We start from the raw sequence: 26,297 nt of genomic DNA, 5'->3' as shown, positions 1-26,297 counted from the left end.
AAGAAAAATGTTATTGTTACTTCTGTGTCTAGAAACTAAGAAGTTCTTGCATTTTTTGCTAATATGAGGAAATATTAATCCTGTATTTTAAGTAATATGTTGATTTGTAAGATGAACATCAACAGAAGAAAAACAAGGATAATGGATATACTCGAATAAAATTATGCGATGCTGAGGGAATTATATTAGTAAATGAGACACTAAAAGGAATAGATAAGTTTTACTGTCTGGACAGCGAAATAATTCGTGGTAACCGAAGTAGAGAGGACATATAGACAGACAATGGCAAGACAAGTGTTTCTGAAGAAGAGAAATTTGTTAACATCGGATATAGATTTAACTGTTAGGAAATTTTTATGAAAGTGTTTGTATGGAGTGTAGTCATGTATGGAAGTGAAACTTGGGCGATAAACAATTTAGACAAAAGGAGAATAGAAGCTTTTGAAATATGGTGCTACAAAAGAATGCCTAGAGGAGATGGGTAGATCTTGTAACAGATGAGGTGGTGCGAAATAAAACTGGGGAGAAAAGAAATTTGTGTCACAACCTGACTAGAAGAACGTATCAGTTGACAAGACACATTCTGAGACATCAAGGGACCACCAATTTAGTATTGGAGGAAAGCAAGGGGGCGGGAGAGTAAAAGTCTTATAGAGATATCAAGAAATGAATACAGTAAGCAGATTCAGAAGGATATAAGTTGCGGTAGTTATTCGGAGACAAAGAGGCTCGCACAGGATAGAGAAGCATGGAAAGCTGTATCAAACCAGTCCTCGAACTGTAGACCACAACAACAACACATATTTTTAAAAATCAGTTATCGCTAATTGATGAAGGCTAAATAGTTGATGGCCAAATAGTGTACTCAAACTTTGGGTCAAATAAAAAAAATCAGAAATAATTTCTCGCCACACGATCAGCGTTATAACAAACGGATACTGGCGGAAGAAATATTATCTTTACTTTTAGAATAACTCTCTTTCTTCTATCAACAAAAATGTGAAATCATTGAACACAGTAGTAAATAACGTAATTATTTTGAAATTTACCTTTTACTGAGCAGATCTGTTACAAAAACGTGGGCACATCTCTCTCTCCATCTGCTCATTTCAACATTCACCAAGGGAAGAAATCACATCTCCGTCTGCATTTTGTATTTCATTTAAACAGTGGCAGTTTGTGCAGAAGTTTACCAATGTACTGTAATGTGAGGCCTATAGCCTTTTGTCTTCGAGAGCAGTAAGCGGATCTAAATTGTATTTATCAATTTTACGCACATAAATTGGACTGTTTAAATATATTTAAATCTTATAATCAACCGTTTAACGTCGCGAGGAATAATACGAAATGGAAAGAAAATGTTGGTAGCATCGGGAATCGAACGCGAGCTAACGAAATGTCAGTTGGTGCACATGAACATTTTTAAAAATAACTTTATTGACAAAAACCTTCGACATTAGAATTCATGCATCTACAATTCTTCTTTCACATACACTGCATATGCAACATACAGCACAGTAATGAGTATCAACACATTGCTACAAGCTGCCGTTCTGATGATTTCTGTTCTGATAGTGCATGAACCATGGACCTTGCCGTTGGTGGGGAGGCTTGCGTGCCTCAGCGATACAGATGGCCGTACCGTAGGTGCAACCACAACGGAGGGGTATCTGTTGAGAGGCCAGACAAACATGTGGTTCCTGAAGAGGGGCAGCAGCCTTTTCAGTAGTTGCAGGGGCAACAGTCTGAATGATTGACTGATCTGGCCTTGTAACATTAACCAAAACGGCCTTGCTGTGCTGGTACTGCGAACGGCTGAAAGCAAGGGGAAACTACGGCCGTAATTTTTCCCGAGGACATGCAGCTCTACTGTATGATTAAATGATGATGGCGTCCTCTTGGGTAAAATATTCCGGAGGTAAAATAGTCCCCCATTCGGATCTCCGGGCGGGGACTACTCAGGAGGACGTCGTTATCAGGAGAAAGAAAACTGGCGTTCTACGGATCGGAGCGTGGAATGTCAGATCCCTTAATCGGGCAGGTAGGTTAGAAAATTTAAAAAGGGAAATGGATAGGTTAAAGTTAGATATAGTGGGAATTAGTGAAGTTCGGTGGCAGGAGGAACAAGACTTTTGGTCAGGTGATTACAGGGTTATAAATACAAAATCAAATAGGGGTAATGCAGGAGTAGGTTTAATAATGAATAAAAAAATAGGAGTGCGGGTTAGCTACTACAAACAGCATAGTGAACGCATTATGGTGGCCAAGATAGACACAAAGCCCATGCCTACTACAGTAGTACAAGTTTATATGCCAACTACCTCTGCAGACGATGAAGAAATAGATGAAATGTATGACGAGATAAAAGAAATTATTCAGGTAGTGAAGGGAGACGAAAATTTAATAGTCATGGGTGACTGGAATTCGTCAGTAGGAAAAGGGAGAGAAGGAAACATAGTAGGTGAATATGGATTGGGGGGAAGGAATGAAAGAGGAAGCCGCCTTGTAGAATTTTGCACAGAGCATAACTTAATCATAGCCAACACTTGGTTCAAGAATCATAAAAGAAGGTTGTATACCTGGAAGAATCCTGGAGATACTAAAAGGTATCAGATAGATTATATAATGGTAAGACAGAGATTTAGGAACCAGGTTTTAAATTGTAAGACATTTCCTGGGGCAGATGTGGATTCTGACCACAATCTATTGGTTATGAACTGCAGATTGAAACTGAAGAAACTGCAAAAAGGTGGGAATTTAAGGAGATGGGACCTGGATAAACTGAAAGAACCAGAGGTTGTAGAGAGTTTCAGGGAGAGCATAAGGGAACAATTGACAGGAATGGGGGAAAGAAATACAGTAGAAGAAGAATGGGTAGCTCTGAGGGATGAAGTAGTGAAGGCAGCAGAGGATCAAGTAGGTAAAAAGACGAGGGCTAATAGAAATCCTTGGGTAACAGAAGAAATATTGAATTTAATTGATGAAAGGAGAAAATATAAAAATGCAGTAAATGAAGCAGGCAAAAAGGAATACAAACGTCTCAAAAATGATATCGACAGGAAGTGCAAAATGGCTAAGCAGGGATGGCTAGAGGACAAATGCAAGGATGTAGAGGCTTGTCTCACTAGAGGTAAGATAGATACTGCCTACAGGAAAATTAAAGAGACCTTTGGAGAGAAGAGAACCACTTGTATGAATATCAAGAGCTCAGATGGCAACCCAGTCCTAAGCAAAGAAGGGAAGGCAGAAAGGTGGAAGGAGTATATAGAGGGTTTATACAAGGGCGATGTACTTGAGGACAATATTATGGAAATGGAAGAGGATGTAGATGAAGACGAAATGGGAGATAAGATACTGCGTGAAGAGTTTGACAGAGTACTGAAAGACCTGAGTCGAAACAAGGCCCCGGGAGTAGACAACATTCCATTTGAACTACTGATGGCCTCGGGAGAGCCAGTCATGAAAAAACTCTACCATCTGGTGAGCACGATGTATGAGACAGACGAAATACCCTCAGACTTCAAGAAGAATATAATAATTCCAATCCTAAAGAAAGCAGGTGTTGACAGATGTGAAAATTACCGAACTATCAGTTTAATAAGTCACAGCTGCAAAATACTTACGCGAATTCTTTACAGACGAATGGAAAAATTGGTAGAAGCCGACCTCGGGGAAGATCAGTTTGGATTCCGTAGAAATGTTGGAACACGTGAGGCAATACTGACCTTACGACTTATCTTAGAAGAAAGATTAAGAAAAGGCAAACCTACGTTTCTAGCATTTGTAGACTTAGAGAAAGCTTTTGACAATGTTAACTGGAATACCCTCTTTCAAATTCTGAAGGTGGCAGGGGTAAAATACAGGGAGCGAAAGGCTATTTACAGTTTGTACAGAAACCAGATGGCAGTTATAAGAGTCGAGGGGCATGAAAGGGAAGCAGTGGTTGGGAAAGGAGTAAGACAGGGTTGTAGCCTCTCCCCGATGTTATTCAATCTGTATATTGAGCAAGCAGTAAAGGAAACAAAAGAAAAATTCGGAGTAGGTATTAAAATTCATGGAGAAGAAGTAAAAACTTTGAGGTTCGCCGATGACATTGTAATTCTGTCAGAGACAGCAAAGGACTTGGAAGAGCAGTTGAACGGAATGGACAGTGTCTTGAAAGGAGGATATAAGATGAACATCAACAAAAGCAAAACGAGGATAATGGAATGTAGTCAAATTAAGTCGGGTGATGCTGAGGGAATTAGATTAGGAAATGAGACACTTAAAGTAGTAAAGGAGTTTTGCTACTTAGGGAGTAAAATAACTGATGATGGTCGAAGTAGAGAGGATATAAAATGTAGACTGGCAATGGCAAGGAAAGCGTTTCTCAAGAAGAGGAATTTGTTAACATCGAGTATAGATTTAAGTGTCAGGAAGTCGTTTCTGAAAGTATTTGTATGGAGTGTAGCCATGTATGGAAGTGAAACATGGACGATAACTAGTTTGGACAAGAAGAAAATAGAAGCTTTCGAAATGTGGTGCTACAGAAGAATGCTGAAGATAAGGTGGGTAGATCACGTAACTAATGAGGAGGTATTGAATAGGATTGGGGAGAAGAGAAGTTTGTGGCACAACTTGACTAGAAGAAGGGATCGGTTGGTAGGACATGTTTTGAGGCATCAAGGGATCACAAATTTAGCATTGGAGGGCAGTGTGGAGGGTAAAAATCGTAGAGGGAGACCAAGAGATGAATACACTAAGCAGATTCAGAAGGATGTAGGTTGCAGTAGATACTGGGAGATGAAGAAGCTTGCACAGGATAGAGTAGCATGGAGAGCTGCATCAAACCAGTCTCAGGACTGAAGACCACAACAACAGTGCATGACAAACTCAAAACTGCAAAATGGACAGCTATCCCCTCAATCAAATTACACAAAGTTGTCTTTGATTCCTCAGGTGTACTTCATGCACTGACCTTGCCTTATCGAAAAACTTTTAATGAATGTCCAAAAACCAAAACCCTGTATGTGGAGAGAAAAAAAACTCACCCGATTCCACTTTTTTCAAATATAATCGTTAGCATCTTTGCGAAATTCTTTTTCAATTTCGGGAACCGCATCATTCACCAATTGGTTTCTTCTGTGTAAACTTGAAATGTGACGATGTCGTCTTCACCGTTTATATAGTTTACAAGTATGTACACCACAATAATGGTTTTCGGTCGGTGGGTAGAACTCGTGAGTCTTGCCAGAGGAGTACGTCAGTGTTGTAATTGATTTCTGAGCTTGTGAGGAACGCTATTCCTTCCTGACGCATTTCTAGCTCATTAAATGTCTGCAGCAAGTGCGTCTATGTCGCAGCGTACCTACTAGATCACTTTTGAGGTATTTGTCTGTGTAGCTTTATCCAATCCGACAGAATTTATCATTATTGCAGCTTATGGTTCACAATGTTATACCACGTTCAAGCCACATCGATGAATGACTTTGAAAGCTAATGTCGTCCCAAACAGTTTTTCGCTTTATGCTTGGGTGCTTCAACACAATTTGGTTTGGGCTGTCGGTCTTCCTCCAGCATAGACCAATGCTTTATTCTTTAAAACGGTTTTTCGTAAAACGTTTTCGCCTAAGTAATATATTTCAAGATAAAACTCTCTGAGATCTTTCAGTTTAAATTCAGCTTGCCTACATTTATTAGTGGTTCATACTTGCAGGCCGTACAATGTTGAATAGTTTCGAAGTGACAATATCTGGCTCATGATCATGATGGTTCTCCTTATGAATAATGCGTTCACCTTCCTATTGATTTCTGTTAATTCTAAACCTCCCTGCTGTCTTGTGAACATGATGGGTTTTAATTTGAAAACATCGCCTTTCCGCTCATACATGCTGGACAGTTACACTACCCTTTTAGCATTCATTTTTGGAATCTGGAATATCTGAGCCATGTAATATGCTTTAGAGAATAGATAGGTGTCTAAAGTCGCGATTTTTTGTGTGAGATTACTGGACCACCAGGATTTTTGCATTATGGCATCTTCTTTGTCTTTCCTTTCGATGTATACGAAGTTGGTAGTGTCACCCATTGGCCAACCTTATACTGTGGCATTCCTGCTGTACGTCCCACTGCTTCTTCCTGTTTCTTCAATGCTTGAGTATTTGGTCTCTGTACTCTATTCCAAATTTTCCTAATCACTCTGGCCAATTCCTTAACACACTCTCCAGTCATCCCTTTCTTCATTTTCAATACGTCGAAACCTAGCGATTTGGCCCAGTAGTTAGCACACTGGACTCGCATTTGGAGGACGACGGTTCAAACCCGTGTCCGGCCATCCTGATTCAGGTTTTCCGTGATTTCCCTAAATAGCTTCAGGCAAATGCCAGGATGGCTCCTTTGAAAGGGCACGGCTGACTTCCTTCCCCATCCTTCCCTTATCCGATGGGTCCGGTGACCTCGCTGTTTGGGCTCCTTCTCCAAATGAACCAACCAACCAATATTTCGAACAGTGTTGGCATTTTACGACTATATACTACTTCATATGGCAATAATTCTGTATTCGTATGCTGTTTTGAGTTGTAGGCAGAGACGAAGTACTTCAAACAGGCATCCCAGTTGGTGTGATGTCAACGTAGTATAGAAGCATCTTCCCGATTACCGTTCGCACTACTTCTTCCATCGGCTTGTGGAGAGCACTCATCCCTTAACCTCTTCGCATTCAATAACTTACACAATTCCTTGAAAAGATCTGACATGAAGTTCATTCCCTTGTTTGTTGTATTGTTTCAGGCACTTCAAATTTCGCCGGCCGGAGTGGCCGAGCGGTTCTGGGCGCTACAGTCTGGAACCGCGCGACCGCTACGGTCGCAGGTTCGAATCCTGCCTCGGGCATGGATGTGTGTGATGTCTTTAGGTTAGTTAGGTTTAAGTAGTTCTAAGTTCTAGGGGACTTATGACCACAGCAGTTGAGTCCCATAGTGCTCAGAGCCAACCACTTCAAATTTCAGTATCCAATTATTGGGAAGTGCTCGTGCCACTGTTACTGCCTGCAAGTTTGGCATCGTGAACCATTTCTACGTATGTTGAAAAATAATCTATATTGTGAGTACATACTTATTCCCTGCAGCTGTTTTACTGAATGGACCTAAACCATCAATCCCCAGAAAATCGAATGCTGGTAACGTTTCAGGTAACCTCTGCAATTCCCCACATACTGGTTTACGTCTGTCTATCTATTCCCCCAACAATATTCTGCTATCTTCTGCTGGTAGATCTGAAACCTCCTCTATTCGCAAAAAATCAACTTTAACAAAATGCACGATGGTCAAACCTTTTCTCCGTGATCAAAATACAACCAAAAGTTTTTGGGCTCGCTCTACCAGAGGCTGTAGGTTCAGAGGTTGCTCTAAGAAAGCGACGTCAGTGATGTGACACCAGTGTTAGATGACCCATGGACAGTCACCCGTGGAGATTTAAATGAGATGTCAGGATGACAACAGATTTGTTTAATTAACTTCTTTCTGGACCTCAGCTGTGGTAAATCGGGAACAGCTTGGTGGAGGTGTCCAGTTGCCTCTCATGCATAACACCTACATCTACATGTATACTCTGCAAGCCACCTGACAGTGTGTGGTGGAGGGTACCTTGAGTACCTCTTTCGGTTCTCCCTTCTATTCCAGTCTCGGATTGCTCGTGGAAAGAAGGATTGTCGGTATGCCTCTGTGTGGGCTCTAATCTCTCTGATTTTATCCTCATGGTCTCTTCACGAGATATACGTAGGAGGGAGCAATTTACTGCTTGACTCTTCTGTGAAGTTATGTTCTCGAAACATCAACAAAAGCCCGTACCGAGCTACTGAGCGTCTCTCCTGCAGAGTCTTCCACTGGAGTCTATCTATCATCTCCGTAACGCTTTCGCGATTACTAAATGATACTGTAATGATGCGCACTGCTCTGCGTTGGATCTTCTCTATTTCTTCTAGCAACCATATCTGGTACGGATCCCACACAGGTGAGCAGTATTCAAGCAGTGAGCGAACACGTCTACTGTGGTTTCTTCCAATGAATCTCAGTCTGGCATCTGCTTTACCGACGATTAATTTTATATGGTCATTCCATTTTAGATCCTCTTAGTGCCTACTCCCAGATAATTTATGGAATTAACTGCTTCCAGTTGCTGACCTGCTATATTGTAGGTAAATGATAAAGGATCTTTCTTCCTATGTATTCGCAGCACATTACACTTGTCTACATTGAGATTCAGTTGCCATTCCCTGCACCATGCGTCAATTCGTTGCACATCCTCCTGCATTTCAGTACAATTTTCCATTGTTACAACCTCTCGATATACTACAGCATCATCCGCAAAAAGACGTCTGGCATTGCTGACAGTGCAAAGAGCAGGGCCGAGCGTAGTGTCACTCGAATGCTGCTGTCTGCAATGTCTTTGGCTGTGAAGGTGATGGAAGAGTAGCAGCGCAACTGACAACGCCATGGAGGCGGCCGTGACCTCCCTCTAGCAAACGAGCGGCTCTCTGCTCCAGCGGCGGCTGCTCTCTTGACTCAAGGCAGGATGCTCTGGCTACAGTCTGGAACAGCGCGACCGCTACGGTCGCAGGTTCGAATCGTGCCTCGGGCTTGGGTGTGTGTGTTGTCCTTAGGTTTAAGTAGTTCTAAGTTCTAGAGGACTGATGACCTCAGAAGTTAAGTCCCATAGTGCTCAGGGCCATTTGAACCAGGATGCTCTCTCCCATGGTCGAACAGTGGACCCCATTACTGCATTCTGGGATGTCACTCAGGGTGTCACAGGCTCGTGGTGTATTGATACTGAATTCCTTTATCAAATTTATCAGTGCCATTTCCCCTAAACGAGGATCTAGGAAAAAGGTCAACTCGGACCGAGTACAGCGTTCCTGACCTATCTTAATAAAACTGGGATATTACAGGTTTCCAAAAAACTGCTCATTTACGACTGTTATGTTCAAGGATCATCAACCCCCTTAACAAGCAGTTCACCTTAAGGCAGATTTGATTTAATAGTGTGAACTGTACATAGTTTATGTTCACTGACACAAATGGAGAGAGTCCAAACGCTACCAAATTATTATTCCAGTATTTTCACACCTGCGGAGTATGCTGATTAAAATTTCAATCTCATCCAACATTATTTTCATTTCAGAAATAGAGAACAGTTCCTGTTGAACAAGACCGATGTGAGTATATGATGGCTATTGGGTGTGTCTAACGTTACTGGAACTTTTCACATGGAGATCACAACACAGCATACCCAGAAGATATGTGCAGCTTATCACCATCTTTTGGAGTTTGAGAAACATTGAATCATTGACGTGAGGGATGAGATAGCATCATACTGGCAGATCTCACAGATAGCTGGTTACAGTGCAATGGCAGAAGAACGAATTCTGATGGGGTGGAGTCATCATTACAGTGTGGCGAAAAGACTGTAAGACTTTTCGAATGGCACTGACGAATAAACAGATGACAACAGCTGAAATTTGAGCAGAGTGTCGCTATGAACAGATTACTGGAATCTGACACCATACCACAGACAATAATCACTTACATGGTGTAGAGTAGAGGTCGTCAAAATTCGGCCCGAATGAAGTATTCGGAGCCGTATTTTGTAACACACACATCAAAAAAAGTTTCGCATCATCCTGGTTCCCAGAACTCCTGAAGATAGACGATGACTGTGGATATTGTATCACAAACACAGTCCCTTTGACTGTTTAGAGATGTCACTAAACGTGATAGCATCATACTGGCAGATCTCACAGATAGCTGGTTACAGTGCAATGACAGAAGAACGAATTCTGATGGGGTGGAGTGGGGTGGAGTGCGGTACCATGCATGAACAACGCCTATTAGACGGAGGGGGTCCGACAGCCGATCAGTATTCCACCAGGAAGGAGGTACACGGCTCGTGTTCTCTGTAGTTCAACAATGCCTAGACGGTCAGTCAATACCGCGTTCGATCGCGACCGCATTGTTACTCTGTGCCAGGACGGGCTCTCAACAACGGAAGTGTCCAGGCGTCTCGGAGTGAACCAAAGCGATGTTGTTCGGACATGGAGGAGATACAGAGAGACAGAAACTGTCGATGACATGCCTCACTCAGGCCGCCCAAGGGTTGCTACTGCAGTGGATGACTGCTACCTACGAATTATGACTCGGTGGAACCCTGATGGCAACGCCACCATGTTGAATAATGCTTTTCGTGCAGCCACAGTTACGACTCAAACTGTGCGCAATAGGCTGCATGAAGCGCAACTTCACTCCCGACATCTATGGCGAGGTCTGTCTTTGCAACCACGACACCATGCAGCGCAGTACAGATGGGCCCAACAACATGTCGAATGAACCGCTCAGGATTGGCATCACGTTCTCTTCACCGATGAGTGTTGCATATGCCTTCAACCAGACAATCGTTGGAGAGGTGTTTGGAGGCAACCCGGTCAGGCTGAACGCCTTAGGCGCACTGTCCAGCGAGTGCAACAAGGTGGAGGTTCCCTGCTGTTTTGGGGAGGCATTACGTGGGGTCGCCGTACGCCGTTGGTGGTCATGGAATGCGCCGTGAAGGCTGTACGATACGTGAATGCCATCCTCCGACCGATAGTGCAACCATATCGGCAGCATATTGGCGAGGCATTCGTCTTCGTGGACGACAATTCGCGCTCCCATCGTGCACATCTTATGGATGACTTCCTTCAGGATACCAACATCGCTCGACTAGAATGGCCAGCATGTTCTCCAGGTATGAACGTTATCGAACATGCCTGGGATAGACCGAAAAGGGCTGGTTATGGACGATGTGGCCCATCAACCACTCTGAGGGATCTACGCCGAATCGCCGTTGAGGAGTGGGACAATCTGGACCAACAGTGCCTTGATTAACTTGTGGATAGTATGCCACGACGAATACAGGCATGCATCATTGCAAGAGGACGTGCTACTGGATATTAGAGGTACCGGTGTGTACAGCAATCTGGACCACCACCTCTGAAGATCTCGCTGTATGGTGGAACAACAAGCAATGTGTGGTTTTCATGAACAATAAAAAGGGCGGAAATGATGTTTATGTTGATCTCTATTCCAATTTTCTGTACGGGTTCCAGAACTCTCGGAACCGAGGTGATGCAAAACTTTTTTTGATGCGTGTAATATGCATTTAGAAACTAACAGCTTCTGTGAACTTTGGAAGGTAGGAGACGAGGTACTGGCAGAACTGAAGCGATGAGGACGGGTCCTGAATAGTGCTTGGGTAACTCAGTCGGTAGAGCACTTGCCCGTGAAAGGCAAAGGTCCCAAGTTCGAGTCTCACTTCGTCGGCCAATTACAATGACACAGCTTTGCAACGGTCTGAAACAGTGAACAGTCGACACAAAGTGTCCTGAATGGTGACGAATTTTAACATTAAGTACTTGGGGGCGGGTGGCCAAATTATCACGCCCTCACTGTAGGCCGGCCAGAGTGGCCGGGCGGTTCTAGGCGCTACAGTGTGGAACTGCGCGGCCGCTACGGTTGCAGGTTCGAATCCTGCCTCGGGTATGGATGTGTGTGATGTCCTTAGGTTAGTTGCGTTTAAGTAGTTCTAAGTTCTAGGGGACTGATGACCTCAGAAGAAGTCCCATAGTGCTCAGAGCCATTTGAACCAGCCTCACTGTAGTCTATTGGGACCACATAACGTTGTAATTCATGTAGGTTACCAATATGTAATAAGATAGGCTCATATGCTCCCCGACATGCCATCCCATAGTGTCAGTGTTGGCCTACTGCAAAAAAGTTTGACGTCAACTCTTGTAGAGCGAGAGTGAACTGGGACAGTGAGTGGCATCCTCTGGTGTTCACTGATGAGTCTCGCTTCTGTTCATGGTAGTCGACCGACGCCGTCATGGTGAAAAGTCACAGGAATCGCGATGCTCGAGATCAGTACCTCTCCAACTCCTTGGGAGCTGTTAAATATGACAACTGGACTGATTTGGTAGTTGTTAAAAGGTAAGCTGAATGTTCGCCAGTATGTGGCAACAATGGTAAACCGTTATCTCATAGCCTTCTTACTAGGGCTGTTCATAAAAAATCTCGATTATTGACATTTTTCCAAAAGATATCGATACATATAAGCGGTATTTTGCCAAGTTATGTTGATAACGAAATGGCAATATCGAGTACCGTTATTATTTCTGTTTTATAGCATATTTTTTGTCAGTTTTCAGTAAATGTTTGAATTTGTAGTAGAAATTAATTTTACTTTCACTGTGTGAAAGAGTTTTACTACTTTCTCAACTTTCATCACGTCCTCTCTTTTTCTTTGACTGTGTGAAGCACGTACAGGAGGCACAAACAAGAAATCTGATTGCACTTGAGGGCGGGGCGGTGGTGGGGGGGGGGGGGGGGGGGGGGGTGGCTGGAATAACAAGATTTCCGGTGTGAAAAAATAGAATTTTCAACGCAGCCAGCGTACTATTTGTCCACATCGGCATGTTTCAAAAACCGTTGCTGAACAAAAGTATAAATAACAAGGTTGGTCTTTGCGGTGGGCGGACACGTATGAGGGGAAATGCTGACGTAATCGGCGCTCAACACTACCAACAGAAACTGTGTCGTTTAATTTCACAATGTAGTTTTATCACTGCAACTGCTAAGGCGCTGGCGTTGGCAGAAATGAAAGAACGGGCAAGTTGGCATGTTAGTGTTCTGGACAAATCCAATATGTGACGAAACCGAATGATGAACCCGTTAGACACCTTTTTCTACGCCACTCACATGCAGTTACCATTGTTAGCAAAGCGGTCATCGCCAAGCGTGAACGTGCATCGTTTTCCTTTCATTTCTTGCTCATGGGGGATTGGCAGGCTGCTAGCTTGTTGATGTACAGGATATCTAATAATCAGTGCTTAAATATACAGCTCTAAAACCGGCAGTACATTTACAATGTGCAGCCGATATTTTTATAGGCCAGTACATCGATATTTTTTCGTCGATACATCGATACTTTTCTTCGATATATCGTGGGCAGATAATTATATTTTTTAAATATTGATTTTAAGTGAAACAACAAGTTTACTGTTACCAGTCACTATTTATTTATCTCCACGACGCGTTTCAGAGGTTTAAACCTCCATCATCAGGTGGATTTACATTTGTTAATATGACATTTGTGTGTGTGTTGTGTTACGATGTTTTGGAGGAACTTGTGCAACGTAACTACTGGGACAAATTGCACATCCATCTGCATATTTTTGAGCATTAACCAATGTGACCTTTAGGCAGTTACTACATGTAACAGATATAATCTTAAGACCCCTATCCCTGTAAAATTGCTCTCATACAATCACTCTTTCAACCCTCTCTCTCCCTCTCACTTTCTCTTTCTCTTCCTCCCCCTATGCTTCCAGCCTTTCATATCTATCTATGGATCCCCACCACACTTTATTTGTGAATAATTTTACCACTGTAGCCAATATCATTATTGTACTTAAAGTTTGTGACACTTCACCTGATTGTATAAATCAGTATGAAGTTAAAGCTATTTTAACTTGTCAAAAACCTGATTGTATAAATCAGTATGAAGTTAAAGCTATTTTAACTTGTCAAAAACCTGATTTATTTACCAACTGGAGTATTTATTCCAACGAATGTATTCAACACTTCAAACAACATCTCCAAATTCCTTACCATATCCTAGCAGGGTATGCCTTGAGGAATAAACGTGTCCTTGAATGGCCTATCTACGCAGTCCCCTGATTTGTCACCCATGTGGCATGTCTTAGGATACGGCGAGAAACGGTGTATTTCCTTATCAGCCTCCAGCCAGCAATCTTCATGGACTGTCAACAGCAGGTGCTTCAGGCATTGCTAGAAAGTCCTCAAGATGACATTCGGAGGCGGTTTTCCTCTATGCCAGAATGAGTACAAGAGTGTAGAGAAAGCTTCAGGTATAAAGCTCTTATTGCCTTGATTACATGCGAGTACATTAGATTACTCGTTTCAGCAGGGCTAAGCCGCCTACTTAATATCCACAAGGTTACAAAAATATTGCACTGTTGTAGCTGTAGTCGTAAATTAACGATTTTACTTAACTTCTTCTTGCCACACCCTCAGTGAAGAGGTTGTGATATCATGCTGTGCAATAAACTGCACTTTGTTTTTGTACCATCATAACGGACTGTGAATTTGAAATTAAAAATAAAATTACCTTTATACAGGGTGACAATTACTGAACCATGAGGGTTGGAACTTTAATAGTGGCAACTGTTTATTTACAGCTCATACAAAATAGATACGTGTTTCAAAGTTTTACTGACCTTCAAAGTAGTCACCAGCATTGTGTATAACCCGTTGTCAGCGATGTGGAAGTCGTAGGATACACTTAGCAGTGCCAGGTGCGTTGACAGTTCGAGCGCCGCGGTTTATTGCCCGACGAAATTGTAGCAGTTCTGAAGCGAATGCCGTGAAGTGTTTCCTTCAGTTTAGAAGTCGAGTTTAACTCACGAGGGTTTAAGTCAGGGGAATGCAGTAGGTGTTATAGCACTTAGCAGCCCTATCAGTCAAACAAATCAGTAACGGCTTGCACTGTACGTGCTTGAGCATTGTTCTACAAAATGATGGCCATGTCCTACAGAAAATGTCATCCCTTCTGTCCCTAAGCTGATCGTAGGTTGTGTTCCAAAAATGAACAGCATAGAGACTGACTTCTGTCTCTATGCTGTTGATTTTTTTCAAAATACTTCTAGGCGATTCCAGAGTACAAGTTGAGAAGGAAAAGAATTTTACGAATATAGTAGGTAAATATCCACCGAACTTGAGAATAAACAGGAATGGTAAAAAGGTTGAATAGTATGCGTTCAACATATACTTAAAATTGATAGCCCACTTTTTCGAAGATTATCAAGAAAAGCCAAAACATCTAAATCCATATGTAGAAAGAATTTCAGCTGGATCACATAACTATGTCCAAAATGAATATCAAGGACAATATGGATGTTAAAGTGATCAGAAGTGGGGGATGTCATTCAGATCATTATCTCTTTAAGGTTAAAATCCAATTTCTCTCATTTGAAAGAGAAAAGAAATCTCAAAAAATAGATACTGCTCTACAGAACCAATATTTTTTTTAAAAAATTAGAAAAATTTAGAGGAGGACTTGAGACAACAAAAAAAGGTGTTTTATATGGACTCCATGCACATATTACCAAAGCAGCCGAGAAGACATTACGACTCTGTAGGAATAAAAAGTAGATCTGGAGGAATGGAAAAAGTGAACAAACGCTTGAATAAAGAGCTCAAAAATATTGAAAATGGAGATGTTCGAAAATAGAAGAATACCTAGAACAATCCATACAAAAGAAACATCAAAAGTAATCTGAAAAAAAAAGAAAAAAACTTTGAAAAATCCCAGCTTACAGAAATAAAAACAAATTCCACCAAAAATAATACAATAAATTTTTACCAAACTTTTAAATACATACTTAAGGGTATCAAACAGAAAGTGTTTGTTTATAGGATGAAAATGGCAAAATAAATGGCAATAAAAAAAGAAAAGGAGGACTAGTAAAATTTTATGACAGCCTCTTAAACTGTCCAGTTCCAGCAGTTACATCAGAATTTTCAGTAATATTAAAAAATCTTGGGCAACGTTTCCAGCCAACGGAGCTGGAAATTCATGGAGCCATCACAATATTCAACAAATAACTAAGAAAGTTGCTGTGACTCCATTACAGCAGAACTGATGAAATGGTCAGAACCAAAGAGTAGATCTGCACCTACTTTTGAGAACATCTGGATAAGAGAAAACATTTCAGAAGACTGAATGCTAGGATTAACTGCCCCACAACGTAAAAGAGAGACAATCAAAACGACAATAATTACAGAGGTATATCTCTTCTGACTGTGGCATACAAAATATTAGAAAAGCACTCATGAACAGAGTTAAAATAAACTTCATGCAAACAAATGAGAGAATATCAGGGAGGGTTTCAAAAGATAATATTTTGCACAGAACAGATTTTTAACGTAAAATACATAGTGTGCCACAGAATGATAACCATCAAACCTATAATAGTATCACTTATTGATTTTGTGAAAGGATTTGATTTTATAGACAGAGAAAATAAATATAATCATTAGAGAGTTTTAACAAATAAGACATGTAAAGAGAAATTTGTGGGAGAAATATCTCATCCATTTGAAATAAAAACTGATGTTCCACAAGGAGACTGTTTACCATCTTTATTTTCATGTTTTGAGAAAATTTGTAAGGCTCTAGAATTTAGAGCTAAAAAAAATCACAAATTCAACCAATAATCCTGGGAAGGAAATCAAATGGGATTAAAGTATATTGTGTGTCTTTCGCAGATGGTTTTGCAATACTTTCAGAAAATCTGAGGTTAACAGTTACTCACATAAATCTTCTGGAAAGAATAGATAATAGAAATGGTCTGAACATTTCAGCTAAAAAACAAAATGCGTGACAAATATATTAAATACGCCAAAACAAACAGAAACAGAAATAGGTAAAACAGAATGGGTTAGCAACTTTAAATACCATTGAGAAACCACACAGTTGGACTAGAAGAAATTTTAATAGATGCAAGGGTTAATAAAGTGGAAAGAGCTAATTGTTTGCCAAAAAATATCTACAATAAGAAACGCATATCTATAAATACAAAAGTAAAACACTATACCACAATGATAAGATGAGAATATATGTGCACGTGTTATTACCTAACGATGAGCTATAGGCTGTACAGAATAAAGATACTGGAAAGATGGATTATTAGCAAAATAGTGGAAGCAGCACCAACTACAGATGGCTGGAAAATGAGAAATAATGAGGAGGTGTACCAGACATACAAAATATAAGGAAGTAATGGCAATGCGAAGGTTAATCATCTTTGGACACCTCTACTGAATACGTGAGAACAGACTAACGAAGCAAATGTCCCTGTATTTTTGAAAAAGAAATCAACTGTAGCATGGATCAAGCGCACACATACAGTAGTCTGTGGGGAGGGGAACCGAAACTTGAGGGTATGGAGTAATTTTAATTTTTTGTAAGACGAGTGGAGGCTTGTAAGTAGCCATAAAAAAGTTCTAGTTCCTACCTTGATAAAAACCTGCGTAATACCGACTTTTAAATAATTTTATCGAAAAAAAAGGCATGAGTACACTATACGAGGTGCATTCTAGTTCTAAGGCCTCCGATTTTTTTTCTCCGGACTGGAAAGAGATAGAAACATGCGCATTGTTTTAAAATGAGGCCGCGTTCATTGTCAATACGTCCCAGAGATGGCAGCACCGTACGGCAGATGGAATTTTACCGCCAGCGGCGAGAATGAGAACGGTTTTAAATACTTAAAATGGCGACTTTTTCCTTACTTGAACAGCGTGTAATCATTCGTTTTCTGAATTTGCGTGGTGTGAAACCAATTGAAATTCATCGACAGATATAGGAGACATGTGGTGATGGAGTTATGGATGTGTCGAAAGTGCGTTCGTGGGTGCGACAGTTTAATGAAGGCAGAATATCGTGTGACAACAAACCGAAACAACCTCGGGCTCACACAAGCCGGTCTGACGACATGATCGAGAAAGTGGGAGAATTGTTTTGGGGGATTGCCAAATGACTGTTGAACAGATCGCCTCCAGAGTTGGCATTTCTGTGGGTTCTGTGCACACAATCCTGCATGACTACCTGAAAATGTGAAAAGTGTCATCCAGGTGGGTGCCACGAATGCTGACGGACGACCACATGGCTGCCCGTGTGGCATGTTGCCAAACAATGTTGACGCGCAACGACAGCATGAATGGGACTTTCTTTTCGTCGGTTGTGACAATGGATGAGACGTGGATGCCAATTTTCAATCCAGAAACAAAGCGCCAGTCAGCTCAATGGAAGCACACAGATTCACCGCCACCAAAAAAATTTCGGGTAACCGCCAGTGCTGAAAAAATGATGGTGTCCATGTTCTGGGACAGCGAGGGCGTAATCCTTACCCATTGCGTTCCAAAGGGCACTACGGTAACATGTGCATCCTACGAAAATGTTTTGAAGAACAAGTTCCTTCCTGCACTGCAACAAAAACTTCCGGGAAGGGCTGCGCGTGTGCTGTTTCACCAAGACAACGCACCCGCACATCGAGCTAACGTTACGCAACAGTTTCTTCGTGATAACAACTTTGAAGTGATTCCTCATGCTCCCTACTCACCTGACCTGGCTCCTAGTGACTTTTGGCTCTTTCCAACAATGAAAGACACTCTCCGTGGCCGTCCGCATCTCGTGGTCGTGCGGTAGCGTTCTCGCTTCCCACGCCCGGGTTTCCGGGTTCGATTCCCGGCGGGGTCAGGGATTTTCTCTGCCTCGTGATGGCTGGGTGTTGTGTGCTGTCCTTAGGTTAGTTAGGTTTAAGTAGTTCTAAGTTCTAGGGGACTGATGACCATAGATGTTAAGTCCCATAGTTCTCAGAGCCATCCTCTCCGTGGCCGCACATTCACCAGCCGTGCTGCTATTGCCTCAGCGATTTTCCAGTGGTCAAAACAGACTCCTAAAGAAGCCATCGCCGCTGCCATGAAATCATGGCGTCAGCGTTGTGAAAAATGTGTACGTCTGCAGGGCAATTACGTCGAGACGTAACGCCAATTTCAACGATTTCGGGTGAGTAGTTAATTAGAAAAAAATTCGGAGGCCTTAGAACTTGAATGCACCTCGTATTTTAACTCTCGCTGAGAGGGGGCACGGGGGTGCCCCATTGTAGGCGGATATGGGCGCCCATCACACACAACACGGATTACAGAAATAAGAAAATAACCAGAAATAAATAATACCGAAGATTCGAATATGACAGAAAGAAACCCTCAAAACAGAAGAAATAAGAAATCAGGTACAACATGGACAGAACAAAGGAAAAGACAAAATGGGGAGACGATGAAAGAGTAGTGGAAAAATAAGAGACAACAAATAGATAAGAGAAATTGTAGTTAAGTGATTCTGTTTTTTTCAGTACGAAGATAAAAAATAATAATAACGCAGTATCGAATACAGGGTGGTACAAAAAGGTACGGCCAAACTTTCAGGAAACATTCCTCACACACAAATAAAGAAAAGATGTTATGTGGACATGTGTCCGGAAACGCTTAATTTCCATGTTAGAGCTCATTTTAGTTTCTGTCAGTGTGTACTGTACTTTCTCGATTCACCGCTATGATTTCATACGGGATACTCTACCTGTGTTGCTAGAACATGTGCCTTTACAAGTACGACACAACATGTGGTTCATGCACGATGGAGCTCCTGCACATTTCAGTCGAAGTGTTCGTACGCTTCTCAACAACAGATTCGGTGACCGATGGATTGGTAGAGGCGGACCAATTCCATGGCCTCCACGCTCTCCTGACCTCAACCCTCTTGACTTTCATTTATGGGGGCATTTGAAAGCTCTTGTCTACGCAATCCCGGCACCAAATGTAGAGACTCTTCGTGCTCGTGTTGTGGACGGCTGTGATACAATACGCCATTCTCCAGGGCTGCATCAGCGCATCAGGGATTCCATGCGACGGAAGGTGGATGCATGTATCCTCGCTAACGGAGGACATTTTGAACATTTCCTGTAACAAAGTGTTTGAAGTCACGCCGGTACGTTGCTGTGTGTTTCCATTCCATGATTAATGTGATTTGAAGAGAAGTAATAAAATTAGCTCTAACATGGACAGTAAGCGTTTCCGGACACATATCCACATAACATATTTTCTTTCTTTGTGTGTGAGGAATGTTTCCTGAAAGTTTGGCCGTACCTTTTTGTAACATCCTGTATATGGTATTTCATAAATGTCAGTCTGATTGTCATTGTGTCGAGCAATTTCCCTTTTTACGTTTTTGTCGAATGTGTGTGAGAACAAGTAACAGAAAAGTATACTAACGATAGAGAAGCAAACAAATGGGAGAAGTTGCCCTGCTGGATGAAGGGTGAGAAGTAATAGCGTAAAGTTAGTAGATGAGATGAAGGAAAGAAAAGGAAAATAGGTATCGATGAGGAAAGCAGAGGTAGCGTTGACAAAGTGACTGAATACCTTTTCGCTGTTCGAGAGAAAGAAGGAAGCTGGGATACGCCGAGAGGGAGGCTGCGACGATGGTGATGCTAGGCTTTAATCTCATCTTAAATGCAGAGGAGTTGGGATAAGGCACAGGTTACTAGGTACTTTGTTCCTCAGTCGAACGGATGAAATGGATAAGAAGAAAGTGTTGATGATATGCCTATAGGTACAGCGAAGTGGAGTTCTTCAGATACCGAAAACATCGAGAGCTGCAACGTGTTGACACTTAAGTTTAGCAATTTCGCTGCTTAGCGCTAGTGTCAACATCCGTGTTTCTCGAATTGCGGAAAGGTAACGATTATAATAAATGTAGACTCGCGAGGTACTGTTCGAGTGAATGGCACATACTTCGGGCGATTTTATCAGCTTATGTCGAAAAGTTATATGCGAAAGCGACGTTGTCCATGACGAATCTTTTAGGTCAAGTGATTACATCACATCTAAATGTTACATGGTTATGCCACAGAAAAAAAAGTTTGAAACACGAAATTTAAAAGGAACGACATCGAGTGATTAACGAAAATCTTATTATAGATTAAGACACATTAATATTTAGCGAAAGACTTACAAAACTTTGAAGCCGTTCGATCATAGATTAAGCAGTTGTCTTACGAAGTCTTACGCTCCAAAACTCCGCAATTGATTTTAAGGGTCCCACAAGCGAGCGCTTGATTGCAGTGATTCGTCGCATGCGAATCGCTGCAATCTGTTGATCGCCTCTGCTTCGCCCAGGCGAGCGATTTGCCAGGCAATTTCAACCAGTATAACGAACACCACTGTTTCGAGAAGTTCTGCTATGGAAAACGAACTGCCATGTTTAGCAGCAGTGGCAGTTAATCACCGTATCTAGACGAATACTTGCAACAACAAAAAGGGTGTATTGTATATACCGTGTTACACTTGTTTTGAAAGTTTTTCCTGAGAAATGTATGTTACTATACAGAATATACGTATTACATTTTTCAGTAACGCCACATGTGCTGTGTACGTCTTTCTAGTGTGCTAACACAATTCGTTTTTCATTTATTAGTCCCAAATTACTTTTTCTTTATTAGAATTAGAGTTTACCTGCAAATGTTTACAGAATTTATTTTGCAGTCTTGGTGTAACTATATCAATAGGAGCAATGCTAAATACCGTACCTCGTGTTAGAAATTTTGTGGGCAAGAGAGATAATATGAAATGACAAGGGATTTGAGTGTAACTGTATAACAGATTTGCCCTGACCATTTAAACTAAAATGTCCAATTAATAATACGGTATGCCATTTAGCTAATAAGTTAAAAATTCTAATAAAAAGTGCAGTTGCTTCAAATAACTAAGAATCACCACATGGAGCCTTGTGTACCGTGAGTTTTGCTATGAACTTCTCTTCAATTCTATTTCTACAGCACATGCTTCAAAACGTTAATCACGGTAAAAACGGAGGGTGTGTTTTGTATTACTTCTTAATATAAACGGCAACTGTGGCCTCTATTTCACATCTCTGAGTGGTTCATGATCCATGAATAACTATAAACTGTTGCTCGATCTGGGCAAAGTGAAACGAAACCAAAACTGCATAACCACGCTCGATAATTAAACGAAAGATTCACAACCATGGGGCCATATAACCACATATCACATACGAGACATCAGTTTACCTGTGATTTCCATGCAGTCAGCGACCGATTGCTACGATTTGCCCACACACGTACGGTCTACAAAACGATCGCCTGCCGTTGCGATGGATCGTTGCGATTCGTCGCTCACGAAGAGTTTTCTTTAGAATTCATATTCTCTCACATTCTGCAAATCTAGGATTTCTACTGATACGAGGAACAGTAAAAACACTCATCATAATAAGATAAAGACGTTAAAGTGGGCTGGGTTGACATTTGTTGCGGTGACAAGAAAAACTGATACCTAAAAACTAAGAACTCTATTGCAAATCTATATAAATAACGATCAGTTGTCCCGTGTATCAGAGATCATCACCTGAGAATGGGTTGTGGGATTTGGTTGATCTTTTCTCTTTTTTTTTTTTTTTTTTTTTTGTACAATGAAAGTTTTTGGAAAATTCAATGGAGGAGTCGGAAATGTAAGAAATATCATCAATTAAGAACGGCTCGACAGATTTGGTTGATTTATGACTTTATTGCGTTCATAATGTCAGGATAAGGTTTGTACGAAAGAAAATTAAAATTGATTTTGAAACATCATCGTTTGACAACGGCTCGACTGATTTCGTTGCTTTTTGTGTGTTCGTAATTATGGGTTGTAATGGTATTTTTTATACGAAAAAGAGAATTAAAAAATTGCATTCAATTTGACAGCTCGGCTGTCACATGGTTTCATAACAAAAAAATCAGTTTGATAGTTATATATAATATATAAAGGGGAAACTTTGTTACCGAAAATCTCGAAAATTCTTGACCGGTTTATTTCAAATTTTTACACGATACTTTAACCAACATTCGAACAGATATAAGCAGATGGGCTACATATTTTTGTAAAATATGTAATATAGATATATATTTAATATATAAAGGGGGAAGAGTTGTTACCACAAATCCCGAAAAGTTCTTGATCGATTTGCTACAAATTTTTACACGATACTCTAATGAACGTTCGGACGAACATAGACTGTATATTTTGTAATATGTATGTCTAGTATACAGCTATGTATGTAAATAGAAAGTGGAAGCGTTGTTACCACAAATCTCGAAAAGTTCTTGACCGATTTACTTCAAATTATTCCACGATACTTTAACCAACATTCGGACGGACATAAGCAGATGAGCTACATATTTTTGTAAAATGTCTAATATAGTTATATATTTAATATATAAAGGGGGAAGAGTTGTTACCACAAATGTCAAAAAGTTCTTGATTGATTTAGTATCAATTTTTACACGATACTGTAATGAACATTCGGACTGACATAAGCTATACATTTTTGTATTACATTACGCATATAAATAGTATGTATATAATATATAAATGAGTACATTGTTACCAAAAATCTCGAACAGATCATCATGGGCTTACATCAAATTTTTACAGAAGCTCTACAGTAATGGACATAGAGAGTGGGCAGGAGGAAATGGACAGAGAGAGCGAGGAGGAGGTTATGCACAGAGAAATGGGAAAGGAGAAGATGTATGGAGAGAGAAGGGGGATGAGATGATGGGAAGAAAGGGGGGGAGCAAGGAATTTAGAATGTATATGCAATTCCCACAAATGTTTAGCAATTGCGTAACATTGCCGGGTTTGCTAGTACTAAAACAGAAGGGCTGTTCCAGGCAATATTTTCGTACGTTATTAGAAAATTAATCATAGGAATAATCTCTGGATTGTTCTATTATGTGAAATGAGCTATACTCTAACCAGATGAGAACAGATCACTATCATGCTGAATTAAATTTAGCGAGAACAAATTATATCGAAAATGAATAAAATTAAGTGTATTAACTGATAGATATGTGTTTGAAAGAGAGATTAATATCACATTTACTGAATAAAAGAACATATAAAGTTTGAAATTTATAGCCCTGTAGAACGATAAATTTAATGTTATATCGTGAGACTGAATAATTGGATGAGATAGGTAATTTTCGTATGTGCAACAACAGTTCTCTCTTTAGACCATATCATCTGTTGTGTTATATTGTCTGTGACTTGGCGGGAAAGATTCTACATGCTGCCCCGGCCGCTGTAGGCAGAAAATCAACAGTACAAAGAAAAATTAAATACATAAATAAATTAATTAATTAAACAAGTAAAATCAAGTATCCTCTGATCAAGTTCAGTTACAGTTTGCGGTCATAAATGAAGTAGGGGCTCGTAATTATACAGGCACAGATTTCGATGTTACGTATGCAGGCCGCTCATTTCACTGCAGCACATAATTAATCGACAAACGAACGTTAAAATAAAGGAATGCAGTACCTTATATGTAAATTTGAGGTTTGAAAATGGAAACAAAATATTATTTCATTTATACTGTGTTCGGTGCAAGGTGCTTTGTGTAATATTTTTAAGTAAATTGTTGCGTAATATGTCTGAAGGACAGATGAGTAAATTTTTACACTATTTACCGTTGATATTAACGGGAAGCAGCGAGAATAAAATTCTCTGTACTTTGCGAAGACCTCGTGCAAATTCAAAATCAGAGAATCTTATTGAATGTTGCTGAATAAAAAAAAATACATATATAGAGGCAAAATATTAAAGCTGTCATATGAAAGAGCAAAATTATGACTCTTACCACTAGTAGAAATGATCCCGCCAATTCTGACAGGAACTCCTTTAACCATTGTCTTTTAGTGCCGAGTTTCTCGCCCACTTTCTCGATATCCATTGCGATTGAAAACAGAATCGTGACGGTTAAAGCAGAATTGTTGCCAACACCGGTGTAATGTGCGAAATCGGGCGTGAAACGTAATACGCGGCAGGCGTACGTAGGTCACAAAGTTGGTACAGTGCAAAAGTTCCCGCGCCTGTGATCCAACCGCAGACACCGGCTATTGGTGAGTTACTGTGACGAAATGTCTCAGACAGCAGAACACCTGCATGGCCAGTGCTGGCCTCTGAGGTTTCCGAGAGCAACTAGATTCACTGCGACGCATGCGCCGATCTGTTTCCGCTAACGCAGAGCGCGTTTTTATAATTCCGTAACTCTTTATCGACTTTCTGTTGCAGATAGTGGAAACTAATGTGTGCTATCGTCTGTTAAGAGATCTTGTTTTGTGAAGGCACGTATCACACCGAATCGTACACGGAGTAGCTAAATAATATTGACAATATTTTCCAGATGTGTGAAGTCGCGTACACCTTTAACTAGAAACATATTTTCGAAATATGTTTCCGCCTACTTGATGTGGACGACAGAGAAATATCTATCCGGAGCAGTGTCGGTACAAATCAAAGGAAACAATGTTTCTGGCCAGCTACCACATGTCACCGCTGCACGGCTCTAGTATATGTTTATTTAGCAGGCAGCAAACTATGTAGTTGTTATCGTCGCTGCTTCGGGGAATATATAAAGCAGACAGTACGAGAATAGCAATAAGATACGAGACACCCAGCAAAGAACTATTGCTACATTTGGTGGAATACTGACAAATACTGCTTAGGAAAGAAAGTAAGTCGTTTGTCGCAGCTTGCCTCGCAATGTGAAATAAATGCTGAAGGCTCTGAAATGAGCCTGCCGTTGCCAAAAAGCTAAGGTTAACAGCATGAATGGTTGTAGTTGCTTTCCTAAAATTTGTATCTAAAAAAATAAAAAGGATGGGGCTGTCATGGTTGCTAAACATGCAGAATCGGTAGATGTTTTCCGAGTGAAATTACGGATACTACAGCTGCCTCCCATATTAATTACTCGTAACAAGTTCTTCTATAGTATTTTTTCGTTCACCAATGATGATGAGTCTGTGCAAACTAGCATATCAGTTTCAAACTAATCCTATGTCATCAGCCGTTACCAACTACACCAACTCTCTCCTTCATCGAAATAATATCGTAGTTTTTAGACTAATTATGAAATTCTTTGATAAATACAACCTTCTTCTGTAAAGCTCCAAACACTGAGAGTGGCTGTATTGCCTTCAGTCCAAAAATCACGACGAATAAAGAAAAAATGAAAAAAACATCGACGACGAAGCCTTTTATTTTGTTTGCGTGAACCTTAGAGTATTAATAAGGCAGCAGCACACATTACAGTTTCTTCGTCTCTAGACGTGAAGTAGAAGACAATGCGAAAACAATACGACAAGCAACGATGCAGACGATGCGAGTTCACTGAGAAAATGTTTCCTGCCAGTGTGGAAACAAACAAAACTGAAATATCTTTCGTGTGACAGTATGGATGAGGCTTCAGATTGAGATTGTGCAGTAATACAGAGAACATCAAAAACTTCGGACATAAACTGCGCTGTCTGGAAATATTGCGTCGTCTGTGAACAGTATTGACGATATCCTTCACTGTCTCTCGCGAGTTACACAGTCCAGGCAGGTTAGCTTCTTTTGTTGCGTGACAAATGAGTTAGAAACCAGGCAAAAGAGTATTATTATTAGAGTGAATCGAAATGCACAAAGCATTACCGGTATTGTGGGATGTTAGGACAGTCGGGTACAAAAACAGAATTGCTAAGAATGATGAATCGCATGATTTGTTGCTCAGAAAATACAGGGGACATACACGAAGAACGATTTTATTAAAATAATTAG

The 26,297-nt window shown here is 40.7% G+C and overlaps 1 protein-coding gene across 1 annotated transcript in view; it reads right to left on the bottom strand.

The window, feature by feature from the left end:
- LOC126188949 (aquaporin-9-like) overlaps positions 1-24,578 on the bottom strand; it is a 268,383-nt gene extending 243,805 nt beyond the window's left edge. Inside the window, exon 1 of the mRNA XM_049930695.1 lies at positions 24,337-24,578. Coding sequence (XP_049786652.1) covers positions 24,337-24,429 — 93 coding nt within the window. The 5' untranslated portion in view covers positions 24,430-24,578. The remainder of the gene's footprint in view (positions 1-24,336) is intronic.
- Positions 24,579-26,297: the final 1,719 nt, after the last annotated feature.

Source organism: Schistocerca cancellata, chromosome 5 (genome assembly GCF_023864275.1).
Source record: "Schistocerca cancellata isolate TAMUIC-IGC-003103 chromosome 5, iqSchCanc2.1, whole genome shotgun sequence".
NCBI lineage: Eukaryota > Metazoa > Arthropoda > Insecta > Orthoptera > Acrididae > Schistocerca > Schistocerca cancellata.
This window is presented reverse-complemented; position numbering and strand designations above follow the sequence as displayed.